Source organism: Pleurodeles waltl, chromosome 5 (genome assembly GCF_031143425.1).
Source record: "Pleurodeles waltl isolate 20211129_DDA chromosome 5, aPleWal1.hap1.20221129, whole genome shotgun sequence".
In the NCBI taxonomy this organism is placed as follows: Eukaryota; Metazoa; Chordata; class Amphibia; order Caudata; family Salamandridae; genus Pleurodeles; species Pleurodeles waltl.
This window is the reverse complement of record NC_090444.1, coordinates 1693779848-1693802192: the sequence shown is the minus strand read 5'-3', so window position 1 is coordinate 1693802192 and position 22345 is coordinate 1693779848. Positions and strand designations below refer to the sequence as shown.

Here is a 22345-nt window from a genome sequence, read left to right as displayed (position 1 = left end):
TGCCAGAGTCCCAGTAGGGGGTGTGGCAGTCCTTTGTGTGAGGGCAGGCCCTCCACCCTCCCAGCCCAGGAAGACCCATTCAAAATGCAGATGTATGCAAGTGAGGCTGAGTACCCTGTGTTTGGGGTGTGTCTGAGTGAATGCACAAGGAGCTGTCAACTAAACCTAGCCAGACGTGGATTGAAGGGCACAACAAGTTTTTAATGCAAAGAAATGCTCACTTTCTAAAAGTGGCATTTCTAGAATAGTAATATTAAATCCGACTTCACCAGTCAGCAGGATTTTATATTACCATTCTGGCCATACTAAATATGACCCTCCTGCTCCTTTCAGATCAGCAGCTGCCACTTCAACAGTGTATGAGGGCAGCCCCAATGTTAGCCTATGAAGGGAGCAGGCCTCACAGTAGTGTAAAAACGAATTTAGGAGTTTTACACTACCAGGACATATAACTACACAGGTACATGTCCTGCCTTTTACCTACACAGCACCCTGCTCTAGGGGTTACCTAGGGCACACATTAGGGATGACTTATATGTAGAAAAAGGGGAGTTCTAGGCTTGGCAAGTACTTTTAAATGCCAAGTCGAAGTGGCAGTGAAACTGCACACACAGGCCTTGCAATGGCAGGCCTGAGACAAGGTTAAGGGGCTACTGAGGTGGGTGGCACAACCAGTGCTGTAGGCCCACTAGTAGCATTTAATCTACATGCCCTAGGCACATGTAGTGCACTCTACTAGGGACTTACAGGTAAATTAAATAGTCAATCATGGATAAACCAATCAATAGTACAATTTACACAGAGAGCATATGCACTTTAGCACTGGTTAGCAGTGGTAAAGTGCTCAGAGGTCAAAAGCCAACAACAACAGGTCGGAAAAAATAGGAGGAAGGAGGCAAAAAGTTTGGGGATGTCCCTGTCAAAAAGCCAGGTCCAACACATACAATACAAAAAGCAACAGTGCAGGATCTAGCAACAGTGTGCTGACAATTTAGATTTAACCTTGCAGACCCCCCAACTGACAGAGAGAAACATGTAAGATTAAAGGTGAACAATGTTGAAAAATATACACTGCTCTTTTATGGAACCAGCAGGTTCCACCTCTCAGCAAAGAACTGTAGTGGCAGTTTGTGTCACAGTCTATGTGCTTTTTGAAAGAGATATGCAGAATTTAGTAATTAATAGAAGTGCATTAGCTTTTGGAATTAACTGACAAACAGGGAAGAGGAAGGGTGGTTTATGACGAAGATACCTATGATGCAGCTATAGTACGACAAGTAAAAAACATTTCCTTCTGCTTTGTAGGATCTTCACTGATAGCCATAAATCAAGAACAGAATAGCAAGCTTATCTAAAATTGCATGTGGTTGCTAATAAGTAACAGTAAAAAGACACAACTTGGTACAGTTTGTGGAATTCTTAAGAGCGGCTGTGCCAACTTAAGTGTCCGCTTCCGAATCTTCATTTAAACTGGAGTGTTTGGTGAAAGTGTGAATAGACTTCCAAGTGGCTGACTTACATCTTGGCTCCTGGGACATTATTTAACCAGGCTTCAGCAGCTGCCTTTGCTCGTGTACAATGAGCTCTGTGAAGGGGTTCACAAGCTAACTGACAACAAAAGGCAATAAACAAAACTATCAATACAGCACTGGTTTGTTTGGAGTAAGCCATGCCAGTACAGGTAGGGCCATAAAGGACAAAGAGTTGGTTAGCTTTAGGTAAGACTTTGCTCCTTGACTCTTCTGACAAGAATGAAGGGACGTCTTTGCTGGAGAAGAGAGATTACTGAAGAACACTGGAAAGAATTTTGATTAATGTGAAAGTCGAGAAAAACTTTTAAGAGGGGAGGCAGGAGTGTTCTTAAAAGTGCTTGTTTTTGATGAAATCCTGTAAGGTTCTATTGAAGAAAGAACTTGAAGTTTGTTATCCCTGCTGGCCAATGAATGAGTTCAAAAGGGGAGCTATCAATCCAGAAGGAATCAAATGAAGCTACGTTATTGGGTTTTGATTATTTGAAGGCATTGTAGCACAAATCTTATCTGAAAATGTATGATTTCTGGTGGATGGTTCTCTACTTTGAGAACGTTCATAATTTCCTGGGGTAACTTCAGATGACCATAATGCACGATCTCAGTAGACATTCTGCTAATTACAAGAATACAACACTGCAGTGTTCCCGTTTCCCTTCCATCCTGAACAGGTTTTGTTTACATTACAGCTTCAAATGTGACTACATTCCAGAAAAACCCACTATCTTGGCCATTCTGGGGGTAATGAGCTTCATTGTTGCACTGGAGTGTTTCATATTCATTAAAGCAGATGAGCTCAGTGGAATTGGCAGAGAGGCTTAGCAAAATATGTTGAACTAATTCAATAAAAAGGGCATTGGCCACAGATTCTGATTCCCAAAGCATGGAGCTTAAGTTTGGACATTTTTTGGCCAGTGGCAAACAGATCCACTTGTGGGAACCCCCAGCCTTGAAAGAATTTGTAGTTGAGAACCATTCACAGTTTTGTACAAAGTATCAGCTCAGAAGGTCTGTCTTACGGGTCTGAAGTCCTGGGAGAAGTATCGCCTGAAAACATAAATTCATTGCCATGAACCAATGCCAAATCAATTTGGCCTCTAATTTTAGAATTCTGGATCTGGTGCCACTTTGTTTGTTGAGGTACTGCTTTATGGTTGTTTTCTGTTTGGATCAGGACTCTGTTAATTGTTAAGGAAGTTAGAAAGGCCTTTTTTGCTGCTCAAGAAAAAGTAATAATAATGAAATGTTCCTTGTGTGGTCTACACATATGGCTTCAATTTCTGCACAAGCAAATTATGGGTGATCCAAGTCTGGGTCAGCCCATGATTACTGACTTGCTAAGGACTGGATCAGCATTAATGGACTGCCTTAAACAGGTTTATGGGCCCATAAAATTAACCACTGTTATAAGACCCATTTTTGTTTCCCCTAGAAGTATTATTTATTTTTGACTAATAACATTTTCTAGTTTGCACATTCATATTTTTAGAGTTCTGAGAATTGCATCCACCATTTCCTTTCTCCACTCTTGCCAAAAGCAGAAGAACAGGTTGCTTACCTTTGCTGAGGGTATTTCTGGTGAATACTCGTATCTACTTGTAGATTTCTCGTCTCTCAAATCTCCCCAAGTTGTACACTGGATCTGGAAAAGTGGCACTCCTGCCCTTTGTGTGGCACCCTGGCTCCCACTCAACACCAGTACCACCCCAGATGGGTCCTCTCAAAGCCAAATATTGAGTCATCAGTTTCCATTCTTTTTTCCACACCCTTAGAGGCAGAGACAAGACTGATGGAACTGCCAGTGCAGTACAGAAAATCAACTTGCAACTTACATACAACACTCCTCAGAACTGGGAGGTGGTTGAGCCCTTGATGAATCTGTAGGTGGATAAAGTACCCACAAGGCACTTCATTACCAAAGGCAAGTTATTTAGGGACTGATTTGGAGTTTGGTGGATGGCTTACTCTCCCATAACAAAATATAGAATCAGAACCGCACATAAGAGTATAGACGCATGCTCTGTCTAGGAACATTTTTGGACAGTGGGAAAGAACCGGTCTTGACCCAGTGCCCCTAAAGACTTTAGTATAAAGAAAACAAAAAGTGCGCACTCCATCCTTATCTCAGTAAGTCACACCATACAGATGGTAATTTTTTTTTTTTTTTACCCGAAAAAGGCCTGGCATAGATGAACCATTCATGAAGAAACCAATGTCTTCAGCAATTAACTGCTAACCAAAATGTCACCACGTGAATAGTGCCACACTCAACATTGAGCAGAAGCGGGTGGACAACCAGAGAAGAAAAACAACATGGACAGACAGAGCAAGAAAACTCCTAGATAGCATTTCTGATACATTGGGTTCAAGATAGAAAATAAAACACAACCAAGTCCAGAGCCCAGAAAGAGTATCCATTAATTGCTACATCCCCTTGCCTCGTAACTTTGAAGTAGTGGTAAAGGGTCTGGGAAGAAAGCAATTTGACAAATAGGCTGTGAAAGTTGGAACAAAGCACATGAGGAGTCAAAGACTCCATCGGCTCATAAAGACACGGTGTCTGAAAAAAGAAATCTGCCTCAGACACCTACACTCGTAAGAAGAATTTAAAATAGCTTGACAGAAGTGTCTGGGAGGTGGGGGGCGTAGGCAACTGCAGTTTCTGATCTCAGTATCTTCCAAAGGAAGCACATGCCTCATAGTCATGGGTAGGTAGATACAGCTGATGAAAACACTTAAGCACAAACTTCTGAATCTCTCATGCCGCCTACCCGACATACTTGTAGGAGGTTCTACAAATTCAAGATGGGTCACTGGCAAATACCTGTGTAATTCCATCTAGGACCAGGGAAACTGGTTGTCAAAAAGGAGGAAATTATTAAAGGCAGCATCCAACACAGGCCCGTGAACATCTCCAGGGCATACTCAAGAAGCACAACCAATCATGCCTACGCAGAACCGTAGAAGAGCCCACTGACAAAGCCACAGAGTCAAGACTGGACCTAAGAATTGTCCAGCAGCTCCAAAGAAATCCAAAACCAGTAAGGCAGTTTTTCTCTCACATGGTCCTGAAAAAGATAAACTACCATTTGTGCATTTCCCAAAAGCGTTGAGGACATAAGAGCCAAGAGTAGTTTTAAAGAAATGGGAGCAGCTCTGGTTCCACATTAAAGGGTGTAGAATAAAAGGAAGTAATGTCAAAGCACTGGGGTGGAGCCATACACAGGTTTGGGATGGTAGATATAGGAAGGTGCGAGTGTTGAGTGGGAGCCATGGTGCCACTTACTGACACAGGAGACTATTTCAACTTTACTGACATAACCCTGATGTCTGGGGAGAGTCATGAGGTTAGTTGTCTGCAGGTAGAAATATACATGAGAAACTGTCACTATTCATTATCTATTTTCACTTTCCTTTTGACGGCTTTATGCTTTTTTGTAAACCTTTATAACACTCTGGTGAAAATCATAAATAGCAGAACAATATAAATGAACAAAGTGACAACAATTGTATCAGACCTCCAATAATATAATTAGAAATCCTTGCAAAGACACTAATAAAGAATGGCAAGGAAAATAAATCTCCAACTGAGGGATATAAAAATGAATGTTAGACTTCTCACCTTCCAAGCCTATACCCATGTCCAGAGAATGGGCAAAACATGGGCTTCCTTAATGTATGGTCTTCATGTTTCTTATCTTCAAATTTCACATCAATTTCATCTTTACCAAAAATTGTTTGTAACTCTGAAGGTAGCTCACTAAAACATAAAATGTTAGTTGTAATATTATACGAATAATTACATGTACATTTTACCATTAAACACTAAGGGTCTGATTTAGAACTCGGCGGATGCGTTACTCTGTCACAACAGTGACAGATATCCTTGTCCACCGAAATCTAAATCCTGTTCTTTCCTATGGGATTTAGATTTTGGCGCACGGATATCCATCACCGCTGTGCAGGAGTGACCCGCCTGGAGAGTTCTAAAGCAGATCCTAAGCAGCTAAGCAAAGACAACAATGTGTTAAAAGTTTACCAAGGGCTTAAGCTGCACTAGCGTCAGAGACATTTAAACTTTTGTTAAGACGTTTTAACAAGAAAAACCCGTCCGGAGAGTTCTAAAGCAGATCCTAAGCAGCTAAGCAAAGACAACAATGTGTAAAAAGTTTGCAAGGAATTAAGCGGCACTAGTGTGAAAAACATTTAAACTTTTGTTAAAACGTTTTAACAAGAAAAACAGTTTGCCACTGCAAAACAATCTCCCCGGTTAATTGCAATAGTTGACACTTAAAAGGTCTAAAAAACTGCCTGACTTGGTGAATCTTTGCCAGTCAATATTGGTGGTGCCTTATTGACAGGCTAGAGATTTTTGAATGGTTCATTATTTATTTAACCTTGCCATTATGCCCAGGTATTCCTCTCTCATGAGCAATTAGATTGCATCTATCCAAGGGACCTGGAATACCAACCTGCCCTCTGTTGTTAAAATGAAAATATTCCTTTATTTGAGTATGAATCTCAGAGCGGGATACATAGCCCTGTAACTTGGCTGAGTGAAATCTCAATTTACCTCGATCGTGTTGTGGTCTGCCTAGGGAGATGGAAGTAGAGATCAGCATGTAGTCAAAAAATCAATACTGGACAAATTTGGGTCCTGGCTGGATCAAAGTGACTTTTTGCTGATAAGTCTATAAGCTATACTAGAGTGGGTTCTGTAGATGTGGAAAAAAGAATGTAAAATGCTTACTCTTGCCCCTACCAACTCTCCGGGTGTCCTAGTTCATCGATCTGGTCCCCTTTCCTCTCATTTGGGAGCCTTCTCATAAGACGTAAAAGCCACTCAGAATGGCATGGGTCTCTATTTTGACATTCGTTCCAAAAAGTAGAGGAATCGGTGAAGAAAGGCATCCAGTCCCATCTTAGAGACATACACTGTTGCTAATGTTATCCTTCTTTGTCATCTTTTTTTTTGCTTTTCAGGGCATGCAGGTGATGTGATCTACGGAGGAAAATGGCTACTTCACAGTGCTTAATTGGCACTAAAGAAAGGAGGACTGTGGGATAGAGATTGTGCTTAAGGCAGGCTGGATCGTCATAATTCAGAAATCATTTCTGTAATTCAAAAATGTCATATTCACCCCAAAAAGAAATTACAAATCTTCACTCTTTTACTTGGGCCTGTAAGACCATTTTCAGTGGGGCCACGGGCAGACAGGGGCTATCAGTCCTCCCCAACCATAAGGTGTTTGCCTCTGATGTCCCAGGGCCTGTCTTATTATAGCTCTGTAAACTGGGCAAAGTAAAACCCTTTCTGCACTTGACTCTCAAGGTAGCAAGTGCGAGCAATCGCAGGCTTTTCAAGGAGGTGGGGAAGGGCAACAGCTCATAGCTCAACAATCAACCAGCAGACAGACTAAAGTGTATATCTAGTCCAGTGATCATCGTTGCAAGGAAAACAATATTCATTGTTGCATTCAATAATACAAACTACAATAATAACTAACAAGTCAGTGTCACTGAATGATGTAGTTGTCAGGTACCACACTCACTCTACTCCCTATTTGCCACATCCTTCCCCAGGATTTCTCTGCTGGTTCTGGGCTCCCCTCTTCTCAATAGAGGCACTTCAGGAGTAACCAGTTTCAGGGTCTTGCACAGCATGATTATGTTGGTTAAAGACTGTTTCAGATGCCAACTGCTCCAACAGCACGCCTGCACACTCCAGAGAGCATCAGCTTACCGTCAGTCATGACTGTAGCTTCTTCAGCAAACAGGGGTAGGGTGGGGGTCACGGTCACTTCTGATTGTGTGTCCGGTCAGCCTTCTCTTTCCCTCTCCTCCTCAGGGGGGTCACTTCACCACACAGTCCTCTAGGGGCTGCTTCACCACTCCTCTTTTGTCACTCCTCTTGCAAATAACCAGGCTTCTTCGCTCTCTCTCAGGAAGCATGTAGACTTCTAGGCACTTCAGAACAAAACTCCTCCAGCGTGAGACCCAGACTTCAGGCTATGTTCCTCTCACCTCTTAGTGACCGGGAGTCAGGCATACATGAGCTCTGGTTGCACAGTAACTCTAAGCACTCTGCAGATCGTACTTCCTTTGTCATAAGCACCTGGAACTGGAACTGGAACTCGAGTGGGTAGCTGGGATCCTAGATTTATGCACAACTGTCAGACAGGAGATGTGGATCCACTGTCTCAAAGTACAGAACCAGTTTGGGTTGGTTCTTCTTTCTAGTGTACTCTCCAGGCTGTTCTCCAGACACAGGCCCTCATTACAACCCTGGCAGATCACGGTGACAGTCGGACCACGGCCCATTCCAGACAGTGAACATTGCGACTGGTGCTGGCGCAGCCTACGCACAACAACATTGCCGCGGGCTCTATCATGAGCCGGAGACAATTCTGTAGGCTGTTTCCCGCTGGGCTAGCAGGTGGAAAATCTGTTTCCACCCACTGACCCAGTGGGAAACTTGTAATGGGGCCCACAAGGAGGCGGCTGCACTGGTGGCAACCTGCCTGTCAGGACTTCGGCGGACGGGCTTTTCCGTCCGCCGAAGTCATAATCGACCCCATAGTCTTGATATAGAGTGATGTTTCTAAAAATAGGGCTGCCTTCATCATGGATCACCCACAACAGAGGCACAAAGAGGGGGAGAGGTTTCTGTCCATGGCTGACAAGAGCCCAACTAAAGGAGTATCAGGGAAACTCACCTAAAAGTTTCCTTATTTTTTTAAACCACAATCTACAATCACACCCTTACCCCTACCATCTACCAAATGTTAGTGCGCATGAAGACTAATCAGCAACTCATTGCTAACTAAAAGGTGCCTTGTCTCCATTCCCCGAACTTCAATGTCTAGGTCGCCTCCTCCCAGCTACAGGAATATGAGCAATACACTTCCACTGTTGGAAGTACATCCTGCACCTTCAACATGCCGGACCAGGGGCATCCACAATGGAACCCACTAGCCTTCTTTACTCTTGCTACCTCCTACACACAATGCATGTACCATAGATTCTAACCACATCAACTTACTTAACACACACAGGGTGAAGTTAGCTCAAAGGACTGAGCGAGTGCAGAGAAGCAGAAATTATTTTACACAAGTGGGTCAGTAAGGCAGCACTCTAGTGAGCCACATTAAGTCTGGTCATGCTACTGATCCTTAAAAAAAGTACCCTGTCACCACTGCTCTATGTAGTAAGCCCACTGATAGGTCAGTAGTCCTCTTTCGAAAATAGGGGCACACTACGTGCACCACTCCAGGTGACAGAACAAGGCCAGCACCTCTCCTAAAACAGTACCTGCCTAGGCCTCTGCGCTCATGTTTAGGTTGGGGTGACGCACAGGCCAAAATAAATTAAGGATATCCGACACGAGGTTAGGCACTCTTTCCAGGAGAACACATCTGTTTCCTATGCTGTGGACTTTACTGTCCACAATTATTTCTGGAAGAAACTTTGTAAGACTGCACCCCTACCTCACCAAAGCACAAACTCTTCAACGAACCAAAAATCGGAAATGCCAACACAGTACCTACAGATACATACACAATCATATATTTCCTCATAGGTAAAACTCCCTGTGTGTTAGGTAGCTAAGTGTAGAATCACCTTCGTAGCTGCAGACAGCTGTGGGAGCTTTTGTGTACTTATTAAAATTGTGCATTATTAACGATGTGTAGAATATGGATCTACACTCGAGTTTACATTTGTACACAGTTATGATGCTATTGCCTTTGAAACAATTTTACTATGAGATTGTAAATTTAGGAAAATGTGGCTTACACTAACTAGGCCATAGGAATCAATGCCATCTTTTTCAAATGAATGTCTCACCGTGCATGTTCACTGTTTATTATTTCTGCAGCATGCAGTCAAGAAAATGTATGTTTGTTTATTTTCAATTTACATTGTTCCTGAAAAAGATTTTCGAACGTGGGTTCAGTAATGTTACAATATTCTTCTGCCTGCTTGCTGTATTGCATTTATTAACAATAGCACACTATTGTTTTGTAACTCATTTGTTCTGCCATCTCCAGATGACATTAGCAAAGAGTGGGCTGAATCAATATTCATCTATGGGGATCGTGTTTAGGTGGGAAGGTAGTATGCCACTCTAATTTACTGTGACTGACTGGGTAACAATTGTATTATTTTGCTCCCAGCAGATGGCCATGACTTTGTGCATCTGCATTTAAGAATTTCTGTACTGCGCCTTTTGAATTTTGAAATAAATAAATCTTTCTAGAATTCACTTTTTAAGTCTATCCTTACTTAATTGACTGTATTTTTTTTATTTAGGGTGTAAGAATTTAGGAGTTCTCCATGCCCACCATGCGGAGGCTACCCCTCTCTCTAAAAAAACAAAAAAAAAAAAAGAAAGAAGCTTGAGTATCAGAGACACTCCCTTACACAGGCCAAAACGTTAATCTATTTTGTAACTGGAAAAGAAACAAATAAAACCATCTGGCAAGTCAAAAAGATAAACATGATAACAAAGATTTCAACCAAAAACAATGGTCAGGTTTAGTACCCACCCACGCATCTAGTATGAACGTTCAAATAGACATATCTACAGGAGGTGCACTAAGCCACTTATGAAAGGACTTGGTGCCTTTCTTTCATTGTTGTCTCTTGTGTTGTGCTCTTTACCATGGGTTCAGCAGATTTTCCTCTTGGGCTGGTCTCTACCTTGTCTTGCATAGTGGTGTGTTTCCAGGTATGCATACCCCACCAGCCTGGTCACAGTCTGCCCCTGCAGGGCCCCACCTTCTCAGCTGCAGCAGATCAAGTAGGAGGAAGAAGCTCACTTCCCCACAGGTCTCGAAAGGGCCAATTGGTTTTGGCATCATCACAGTGTACTAGCTCAGGTAGTAGTTGTCCTCTTGGAGGGCATCACTCAAGGCAGTGGGATCCTGTAGAACAGAATCATACAGCCATCAAGTGCAAAGTTTGTGCGAGAAGTCAAGGGTCTCCGGAGTCATTACCATATCATGATGAGTTTCACTTAATTCCAGACAAGCTACAGATCTTGGTACCAATTAGAAGTCCCTCAGGCGCATAGCTGTTCAGGAAAGTGTCATACCCAGATTCCATCTTGCTGCCTTTCTTCTGGTGTCTGCACGGCTTTCTCAGTATCCTTTATCTAGCTACTTATGTTACAGGTTTGGGAACTTATATTCCTGAGTATCAGAATGTGAATGTTATTTGATGACAGTATTGCAAAAATAAGGTATCTTTGCTTATTACACTAGAATCCAATCTCCTACTTTGAATGCCTCTGACAGTCAATGGCTCTGATTAAGAGTATATAGGTGCTATTTATGGCACCTAATAAATACAGGGAGTGCAGAATTATTAGGCAAGTTGTATTTTTGAGGATTAATTTTATTATTGAACAACAACCATGTTCTCAATGAACCCAAAAAACTCATTAATATCAAAGCTGAATATTTTTGGAAGAAGTTTTTAGTTTGTTTTTAGTTTTAGCTATGTTAGGGGGATATCTGTGTGTGGAGGTGACTATTACTGTGCATAATTATTAGGCAACTTAACAAAAAAAATATATATACCCATTTCAATTATTTATTATTACCAATGAAACCAATATAACATCTCAACATTCACAAATATACATTTCTGACATTCAAAAACAAAACAAAAACAAATCAGTGACCAATATAGCCACCTTTCTTTGCAAGGACACTCAAAAGCCTGCCATCCATGGATTCTGTCAGTGTTTTGATCTGTTCACCATCAACATTGCGTGCAGCAGCAACCACAGCCTCCCAGACACTGTTCAGAGAGGTGTACTGTTTTCCCTCCTTGTAAATCTCACATTTGATGATGGACCACAGGTTCTCAATGGGGTTCAGATCAGGTGAACAAGGAGGCCATGTCATTAGATTTCCTTCTTTTATACCCTTTCTTGCCAGCCACGCTGTGGAGTACTTGGACGCGTGTGATGCAGCATTGTCCTGCATGAAAATCCTGTTTTTCTTGAAGGATGCAGACTTCTTCCTGTACCACTGCTTGAAGAAGGTGTCTTCCAGGAACTGGCAGTAGGACTGGGAGTTGAGCTTGACTCCATCCTCAACCCGAAAAGGCCCCACAAGCTCATCTTTGATGATACCAGCCCAAACCAGTACTCCACCTCCACCTTGCTGGCGTCTGAGTCGGACTGGAGCTCTCTGCCCTTTACCAATCCAGCCACGGGCCCATCCATCTGGCCCATCAAGACTCACTCTCATTTCATCAGTCCATAAAACCTTAGAAAAATCAGTCTTGAGATATTTCTTGGCCCAGTCTTGACGTTTCAGCTTGTGTGTCTTGTTCAGTGGTGGTCGTCTTTCAGCCTTTCTTACCTTGGCCATGTCTCTGAGTATTGCACACCTTGTGCTTTTGGGCACTCCAGTGATGTTGCAGCTCTGAAATATGGCCAAACTGGTGGCAAGTGGCATCATGGCAGCTGCACGCTTGACTTTTCTCAGTTCATGGGCAGTTATTTTGCGCCTTGGTTTTTCCACACGCTTCTTGCGACCCTGTTGACTATTTTGAATGAAACGCTTGATTGTTCGATGATCACGCTTCAGAAGCTTTGCAATTTTAAGAGTGCTGCATCCCTCTGCAAGATATCTCACTATTTTTGACTTTTCTGAGCCTGTCAAGTCCTTCTTTTGACCCATTTTGCCAAAGGAAAGGAAGTTGCCTAATAATTATGCACACCTGATATAGGGTGTTGATGTCATTAGACCACACCCCTTCTCATTACAGAGATGCACATCACCTAATATGCTTAATTGGTAGTAGGCTTTCGAGCCTATACAGCTTGGAGTAAGACAACATGCATAAAGAGGATGATGTGGTCAAAATACTCATTTGCCTAATAATTCTGCACTCCCTGTAGTAATCTCACAGGTACATTATTTATCGGATTTGATAAATAGCACCTATTACAAGTTCATGGAGTATAGCATCCAGATTTTGATTTTTAATGCACCAAAATCCACATGATATGGTAAATACTGTATCCTTTCCCCCCCAGTAAATTTCAGCAGGTTTGACCGGCTGAAATTTAAAGAAGTTTTAGATATTTATTGTATTATATACATTCCAACTCTTAATTCTGAAATAAGGAAATTTACAACACAAAAAATAATAATTCTGACTCGTGCATATACAGGGGTTTATGCACGGGTCAGAATACACCAACCAACTCATGATCAGGCCCACAGTGTAGAGGCACCTATAGCCAAAAATGAAAATGTAAACTTAACTGGCTCTTTGGGGTCCATAGGAAAGCCTAAGGGCTCATAGGAGTGTCCAATAAAGCTTTTCAACAAAAATCAGTACCCAAGTTAGAAAACATATTCCCATAAATCTTTTTACCATATATATTGGACTCATTACAGGAAAGTGATGTTGCCTATATTTTATGTAAGAGAACAATCAACTGATTTTTCATCACATTGCACAACATCACTACCCAATATAGACCAGATGAGCGAATACTCACATGATGAGGTTTCAGAGGAATAATATTCCTATTCAAACATCCCTGTTGTCCACCATCATTTATCTTACCGCAGCAAACTCAAACATCATTACAGGCTACAACCCTGATGGTAAAAAGTTAATAAAAACAAATATTACTCTTGAACCTGGCCACAATAGTTGAGATTTTTGAAATGTGGGGGATATTTCGGCCACTGGCAAAGAAGCAATACTGGCATTGCCAAGCTGTAGCTACAAGGGAACTCCCTTCATCTGACCTGCCTCACATTTTTGGACCTGTATGGTGCACCTCTTTTTGAAACATTCAAGGGAGGGTTACACACCCAGTCACTAGCTCAGTTACCAGTTACTGGCTTACTAGCCCTTTGTGCAAGGGCTTGTGATCTATAATCCATGCAGAATGCTCAAGTCCTACACTCATGGAAAAGACATGCTTTTGCCTGAGGTTCAACCATACCTAAACTCTTTTCTCCTGAGGTCAAGCAAGGATCCAAGGGAGGACACATGCTGCGCTATTATATGTTGACAGAAACATTTATCAGGTGTTTTGGGCCCCTGCTTTGGCTCCTTTTTATATGTTAGAGCATGCTCTCTGGTAGCCCTGATTTACCAATTCTAAGAGGTTAGGCATAGGGATACTTGTGTCCCTTTGGTAATGCCAAAACTACCATGACTGCTGAGTGGAGAGAATCTGTCTTGTTGTATGAAGTGCAAAATCACAGACGTGTCGCTCTCCTTCTATCCAGATGGACTCAGCTGGTGGTCATTTCTTTGGAGGCTTTTTTTCTAGAAGAGGTCTTGCAGTACATTTCCTCTTTCAGGACCCAGGACAAGCCAACATGCAGTGGATCTTCTACAAGAGGCTTATTTTTGCAATGTTGGAAAAAGGTAAGGATGCTTCACCACCATAAGGGGCCCCCCTCGATATGGTTGCTTCTTCATTTATGGTTGTGGAGGAAGCAGAAGATCGAGCTCTTGCACGAGCCAGAGATTCTTCAGAGCGGAGGCAACTGCAGCAGTAGAGGCAGAAGGGCATTCCTCCTGGCATCTAACGGGGTAAGATGATTGCGTTCTCCTTGCTCTTACGTGTCAGAGGGCAGACACTTGATAATTTTCATTTCAGTATGGAATTGCTTGACCTGCAATACTAGATCATCCAAACTATATGGTTTTACTATATAGTTTTTTCAGATCTTCCCTTTCAACGCAGCAGTCCTCCTTGCCCCCTCTTCTATTCTGAGAAAAGTGGTAGACCAAGAAATGTCACAGCTAGCCATGAAGGGAGCAATCATTCTGTGTCCCCCATTGGAGGGTTTGCCTGTACAAATGTATTGGAGCGCAATAAGCTCAAAGGCTATTTCCCTCTCATCAACCTAACATTCTGCTGCAAACGGGTCCTCTACCAACACTTCAGGAGTGAAGGGATTCATCTCCTGAGGGATACTAATCTGGTCAGTGGTTAAATGGTTTGTTTGGAACTAAAAGACATCTACTTTTCAATTCCCAGTTGCAAGGCTCAACAAGAGCTTCTCAAGTTTTGAAAGGGCATCAAGAAATTCTGGCAATTTCACTCCCTCCAATTCCACCTGGCCAGAGCACCTTGTGGCATAACCAAACTCATTTGTGCAAAGGCTAGTCATCTCCGCTGCTCACTTGTTGAATGACCCCCAACAATATTTTCCTCATTTTCCCACCTATGTCAGAAACACACAAAAATAGTTGACTGTCAGACGACTGCAAAAAAATCAAGAACCCATTCTCCTTGAAATACATCCTTCCCTTTAGTGAGGAACTCCACTTTCGGGGAAAGAGTAGAAGGGACAACATTTGCAGGAGCTAGCAACAGGGGAAAGAGGCCATGTTGATAACGTATATTTGTTGGCGCATGTAGGCTGTTTATCTTTGTAGAACAGGTGTCACTGATTGACAATGTAGTGAATCCAGATGAGCAGTTTGTGCTGTACCTAATTTCACAAAGTGCTCAAGGCATATCTTTCCTTCCATTTTTTTTTTTTTTGTAGAATAAGGATGATGGTTATCTGGGGGCCAGTTTCCACGGTGTGGATCTTAGGCTCTTTAAGTAAAAGCAGGGAGCAGAATATTAAAAGGTGCTTGTACCTCACCGAGATCCAACAGGGCGTTCTTGTTTAGACTGGATTTTAGTCTTGGTGATTTTGGTCCTGCTGAGTAACCCTCATATCCCACTTGTTGATGCATCTGGTCTGACCACACACACACACACACACACACACACACACAACACACACACATAGGCTCCATACATGACCAACACAAAGGCAAGGGAATGCCGTTTTGGAGATTGGACACACTTTTAACCAGAGGGAGCCAATAAGCAGTCTTCTCACTGTGTTACAGGTAAAATGTTCTGTGCCTGCGGGCTATATTCTGCTGCAACCACTGTGTAACTGCAAAGCCTGGCCCAAATAGAAAACAGCCATCCTCAATAAATCACAGCACCGTACTGATCAATGACAAAGAAAAAATACAGTACACATCCAGCTGACTTGTGCAGTTGCTAAGTTCACTGTGGGGGTGGGGGAGAGGGCTAATCAGGGCAGGGTAGAATGGAATAGCTTTTCCAAATCAAACACAGAACTTTCATTTCAAAACTTTAGCGTGTGTATTTATGGCCAAGTCCAGATTTATGGCTCTAAAGTTGAAACAGGTTGCTCTTTTAAAATAAATTCCAATTCATTCAAATAAAATTACATAAAATATACCTCTAATAATTTCATGCAAATACTTTCTAAATTTTAGGACTTTACCTCACTGTGATGCTTTATGTTTTTTTTCTTCATTTCGAATGAAAAATATTCTTCAGTAAAATAGATTTAAGGAGGAATTTTAAGCTTTTAAGGAAGCTGAGTTAATGGCCAGTGAGATCTTGTCAAGTGTTTTACTTAGTTTATCTTCCCAGCAAATGGAACAGAACTACTTAAATTGGCCTTAACATTGAGAAACCCAAAATAACAATATGCACACATCTACTTATTCGACACAAACAAACGCAGATATGTCTTACAGCAGTGGAAGAGAATGTAGATTCTCCAAGGGAATTTGTTGGGAAAATCTGGATTTCATTAAAAACGCAGAGGTTAGCATTTGTCTTTTATTTTTACTCCACACAGCTTTTTAAAGTACACTTTTAGCCAAAAACAAAATTCCAGAATCAGGCCACTACAGTCCTTATAAATTCCAGCACAGCAGCCAGCCATCCTCCTCTTTACATCTGCTCTCAAGTACCAGGCAGCATAAATCACATTCTAATGTTAAATTCCCAGCAGGTTACGTCATCCATTCATCAGTAATAAACTAGACTAACTGCACTTCTGCTAAACAAGCATTAAAATCCTTAATGAAACAAATAACTCAATAGCAGACATTCTTAAAAAGACATAATAAAAATCTATTCTAAGGGCTAGATGTCGAAAGCACGGATCACAAAATAACGGTCGACATTTGCTACAAGTAATTTTGTAATTAGTGTGGTATTCTGCAAACCAACCTGTGTACTAATAGGTCGTTTTGCAAAATTGTTGGTTTGACCTTCATCATAAATATCACCGAGGCAGGTCGCAAATTTCGACCCACTACAATTCACAGCTAGGAATGGTGGCCAATTGGGGTCAGCAGGCCACCATGTTTTTGATAGCTTTTAAATAAAGTCTGTTTTCCTTAAAATAAAAATGGGATGCATTTGCAAAATAAAAAAAGAAAGGTTTAAGTAACATTTTTTTAAGAGTAAGCAGTGTTTATTGGGACCGTTGCCTACTCTTAAAAAAATTTATTGTCAGCATTCAGAAAGGGGGGAACAGTCCATTGGGGACCCATTCCCATTTCCAAATGGGTTACCACTACATTTATGTAGTTGGTAAAATATTAATGTTTAACATTAATACATCCCATTTCGAATTGGTATTTGGAAGGGATGCCCTAAACAAGCTCCTTCCAAGTACCAATTCAGTATTTAGTCACAAACTCAAATTTTGATTTGGTAGAGAGTTACTGAATCACAATTTAGGTATTTTACATCAAAGATGGTTTCAACTGCACCCACTGCTGGTTTTAGCACCACACACCCACAGCCCCCATGCAAATACTAACAATGCCCTCTACACCCCCTTCCAACACACATGCCATGCAAGCACCAACAACACCTTCATCTCCACCCTACCCCAAACCTTCACTTCAACACCCACTTGCATGCATGCATGCTTCTCAACACACGATCACTCAGCAATCACAACCAAAATATGGGACTTGCTGAGTAGTAACACACCTGACTCCTCTTTATCATAGAGACCTGGCTCAACCCCTCATTGGTTCCCGGCATCGCCATGGCAATCCCAGCGGGCTACAAGATCGCTCAACAGGTCCGCCTTCACAAACCAGGAGAAGAACTCGCCATCATTTACAAGAAATCCACTGAATGCATAATATCCACAAAGAACACAACTCCATTCATGGAACACCTACACTTCAAGCTGCAGGTCTCAGAAAACATCACCCTGAACGGAGCCCTAACCTACTGACCACATGGACCACGAGCCACGTTTAGCAACCTCATCACCAACTTTGTTGCTCCGCTCACCATCGACTCTAGAGCCTACATTCTTCTTGGAGACGTCAACTTTTCACCTGGAAGACCAAAACTACCCTTGCTCTACAGCACTCCTCAAAAGCTTAAGTAACATCAGACTCACCCAGCTCATCCCAGAACCAATACACACCACAGTAAATACACCGGACCCCATCTTCACCACAAGTGACAGCATCCAATAGAATTCCATCACACCGCTCATACGGACCAACCACTCTATCATCCACTTCCAAATCGGCACACTTCAAGTCAACACCACTACCAAGTTCAGTTTTCCAGGTCACAGCTGGGGCAAAATCATAGAAGCAGAACCCTTGGCATGGATCAATCAACCTAACCCCAAAGACAAACTCCTCAAGGACATCAACAACTGGATCAAGAACTACGTGAACTCCCTCACACCCATCAAACCCAACAAGCATAGTAGATCACACAAGCAGGCCAGCTGGTACATACAAGACCTCCAAGACACCAAACAACACAGTCAACAGTTAAAAAGGAAATGGAGAGCTAGGACAACATCACCGACAGAACTACCAACAAGGCTGTACTCAGACTCTACCACCAGCAAATAAGTGACACCAAGCACAACGCACTAGTGGACCACAATGAAGGAAGCCCCAACAGCTACAAGGAGATCTTCTCAATCGTCAAGAATTTCACCTTGCCCTCAGCCACTTTCACCAACATCACTGCCTCCCAGCAACCCTACGCCAACCTATCCAACTTCTTCCACAGCAAAATCACAAACATCTACAGCAACTTCACACATCAACCCAACAACCTCATAGAACCTGTTGCTAACCTACCCAGCACCAACTAAGATGGCCACCTGACCGAATGGACAACTTTCACCAGAAACAACACAGCAGCAATTATGCAGACCATCCACTCAGGGGCCCCAATGGACCCATGCCTCCACCACATACATCTACAACCTGAGAACATCACCAATCAGCACTACCTTGACCCACATCGTCAACACCTCCATCATGTCCCCCACTTTCCTGGATGAATGGAAATTTTCAAAAATCAATGCCATCCTCAAGAAGCCCAAAGCCGACCGAATGAACTGAGCAACTTCCGACCCATCTCCCTGCTTCCCTATCCAGCCAAAGTGATAGAGAAGGCCATCAGCAAGCAACTCACAACCCACCTCGAACTTCACCATCTGCTAGAAGACACTCAATCAGGATTCAGAAAGAACTACACTACCAAAACCGCACTCATTGCAGCCGCCGATAACATTAGAATTATCCTGGACTGAAACAGCGGCCCTCAGCCTGCTTGACCTTTCTGCGGCCCTTAACGATGTCTCCCATAACACCCTTATCAAAAGACTCCATGAGACTGGCCTAGAAGGATCCACTCTCAAATTGATCTGTTCCCTCCTCAGAACCCAAAAGCTTAGGCTGCCACCCTTCACATCAGAGACCAAGAAATTGATATGCAGAGTCTCACAGGGATCGTCACTCAGCCCCACCTGTTTCAACATATTCATGACACCACTCGCCAATATCATTCGATCCAAAGACATCACCATAATCTCCTATGCCAATGACACTCAACTCATTCTCTCTCTGACGGACAAAACAACCTCTTCCAGAATCTACGTCACCAACTGCTCATGATCATGGTAGCAGACAGGATGCAAATCGGCTCTCTGCAGCTCAACTTTGACATACGGAAGCACTGGTCTTAGGCAAAAAGTTCTCCCCTGGACTCCACCTAGAGGCTGTTGGAGCTAGGACCAACACCCACAGACCACGCAAGAAATCTAGGGATCATCCTGGACGACAAGCTCAACATGACAGCTCAAGTCAACGCAGTGTGTGCACCTCCTGCTTCTACATCCTATGCTTGCTGTAAAAAATCTTCAAATGGTTGCCTTAGAACACCAGGCGGACTGTCAGATAAACATTCATCACCAACAGGCTGGACTACGGCAACATTCTCTACGTTGTAATGTCCAAACAACTCCTACACAGACTACAGACCATCTAGAACAGTGCAAGACTCATACTCAACCCTTTCACGCAGCACCCACGTTGCGCCGCTCCCCATTTACCAACGCACCTGTTGGAAAATGGGTTATTGGTAAGGGCAGGTAGGTACCTACACCTAGCAACAAGCCACTAACCTCCACCTAGGTACAGTTAGGTCTCAGTAAATTAATCCCAGCTCAACCCTTGGTAGCTTGGCAACGAGCGTCAAGGCTTAACTTAGGAGACAGTGTGTAAAGCATTCAAATATCACAAAACAGTAATTAAATAAAACACAGGAAACAGTTTAAAAATCCAAAACCAATTTATAAAAATAGTTTATATTTTTATCTTTAAAATGACACAAAAACTAATAAAGTTGGTTCAGGGGAACCGGAGATATGAATTTTTAAAGTATTATTATTTTTCTAGCGCTTAGAAACAAAAAGCACCAATCGGGTCATCTGGTTGCACCAGGACCGGGACAAAGTCAAAGTTTCAGGCCGACCGCGATGGAGCCCTGCTCGGCTACAAGTCGCGGGAGGCCTCGGTTAAAAAGTTACCTTCTGACTTAGTCTTTATTTTGAAGTTTTTCTTCACCGGGACGAACCTGCCAGTTGAATCTGACCTCCTGGAGCCCTTGTCCGGATATGCGATGTGGGTTTCCTCGGTGGTGATTTCTACCTTCGGACTTAGTCGTTTTTTCGAGATGAAAATCCTTCGACCGGGGTAAACCTGGATCTTGATCCGACGTCCGTGGAGCCCTTCTCGGATACGATGGCTGGGAGGTCCCGGTCAACTTTTTACGTTCAGACTTAGTCTCTTTTTCGGATGTTTTTCTTTACCGGGACGAACCACGAAGTCAGGCCGGGTCGCGGTTGAGGCAAGCCGGCTAGAATTTCCGCGGCGGGTCGGTCCCTCTCTGGAGCTTTTTTTTCAAAAATTCTCAAATCTTTTCCAAACTTCTGGGGCTTCACCCAGATGTTCTTTTAAGGTTCTTTTGGGGTCCACAGCTCACCCCAAGGGTCCAGAAGTTCTGTGATGGTCCTTGGGGGGTGCGGACTTCAACTCCCAGAATGCACCTGGCGCAAACTCCTTTTTGGCCACTGGGCAGTGGTCAACTGGTCTCTTTTTTAGGAGTTGGTGCAGGGGACTCTGGATAGCAATTTTTCACCTGTAGCAAACAGGGAGTCCCTCCTTGAACCAGTTGAAGCCAGGCAAAGTCCTTCTTGTGGTGAAGCCCAAGTGTGCAGCTGGTGCAGTCCTTCTGAGTGCAGGGTCCAGGTGCAGGCCAGGGGTCCAGCAGGGCAGTCCTTCTTCTCCTTAAGTTCCTTCTTCTTGAAAGTTGGCGGGGATCTGAGGTGTGGGGGCAGGTCTGCCAGTTTTATCCTTGCTCCTGGGTGAAAAGCAGGGGGGTCCTGGTCCTCCAATCAGGTACAGGGTCGTCCCCCTGTGATGACCACTTCCTGGGAAGTGTGGCAAAAATCCATCCCAAAAGGCAACAGTCTCTAAAAATCCAACATGGCTGAATCTGATTTTTGGAGGTTGCATCTGGCTGAGCCCACCCACTGGTGTGGCTAAAAATCATAAACACACCCCTCTCCTGCCCTCTCCTAATCTAATCAAGGGGGCACCTAGTTGTCTGGGGTTGCAGGATGTGGGGGTGTTGCTGGGTGCTCCAGATGTCCTTCTCTGCCTTTGAAGACCAGTTTGGCAGCCCTCCCCCTTCCTGCCTCACCATCTGCTGAGGGGAGATTCTCTCCCCCAAGCACATTCCTTTGTGTGAAGCCAGGACACTTCACACCTCATCAAGGCAGCCTGGCAGAAGCTGCTGCAGGCTGGCCAATCAGAGCACAGCAGCAAAAACAATGCAGAGCTGAAATTGGCAACTTTTTAGGTAAAGTCTAAACTTTTTACCTGAACAAGTTATATTAAATCCAACAACTGGAAGTTGTGGGATTTAATACAACAATTAATTTGATACCAAATTCTTGGTATGTAACATTTAAGGAGACTTTAAAATTTAAAATAAAGTCTTCCCATTCTAGCCTATGAAGGCCATTTACTTCAATGAGGGAAAAACGAATTTGGCTGTTTTTACCTCACCAGGGCTTATAAATGTATTTGTATAAAGTCCCTGCTTATAGTTACATGGCACCCAGCCCTAGGGGCACATAGGGCACACCTTAGGGGTGACTTATATGTAAAAATAAGGTAGTTTAAGACTTTGGAAGTACCTTTAATTCCAAAGTCTAATTTGCATATAACTTTAATTTAAAAGCAGCCAGCCAGGCAGGCTTGCTTTTAAAATGACACTGGGTACCTCAGCAGTGCACCTAGGTGTGCACCACCTATGCTGTGGTCCCTAAACCTACATGCCCTACCATATACTAGGGACTTATAGGTAGGTTAACTTAGCCAATTATAATTAGCCTAATTTGCATATCCATTTTACGCAGAGCACTGGCCCTGGGACTGGTAAGCTGTACCCAGGGCACAGCCAAGAGTCAGTAACCACCAGTACCTATCCAAAAAGTGTGGGGGTGATCAGGCAAAAAAAGGAGGACTTTCCTACAGCACCCAATTCAAAATTCTCATGCACACATACAAAGCCTTACACAACACAGAACCAGAATACCTGAACAGCCGCAAACACTTTCACCAGCCCAAAAGACACCTACTCTCTGCTT

General features: G+C 43.1%; 1 protein-coding gene across 1 annotated transcript in view; it reads right to left on the bottom strand.

The window, feature by feature from the left end:
- The window catches only part of UBXN2A (UBX domain protein 2A), a 99051-nt gene that overhangs the window by 29004 nt on the left and 47702 nt on the right, over positions 1 to 22345 (bottom strand). The window contains exon 5 of the mRNA XM_069236019.1: positions 5152 to 5285. Coding sequence (XP_069092120.1) covers positions 5152 to 5285 — 134 coding nt within the window. The remainder of the gene's footprint in view (positions 1 to 5151; positions 5286 to 22345) is intronic.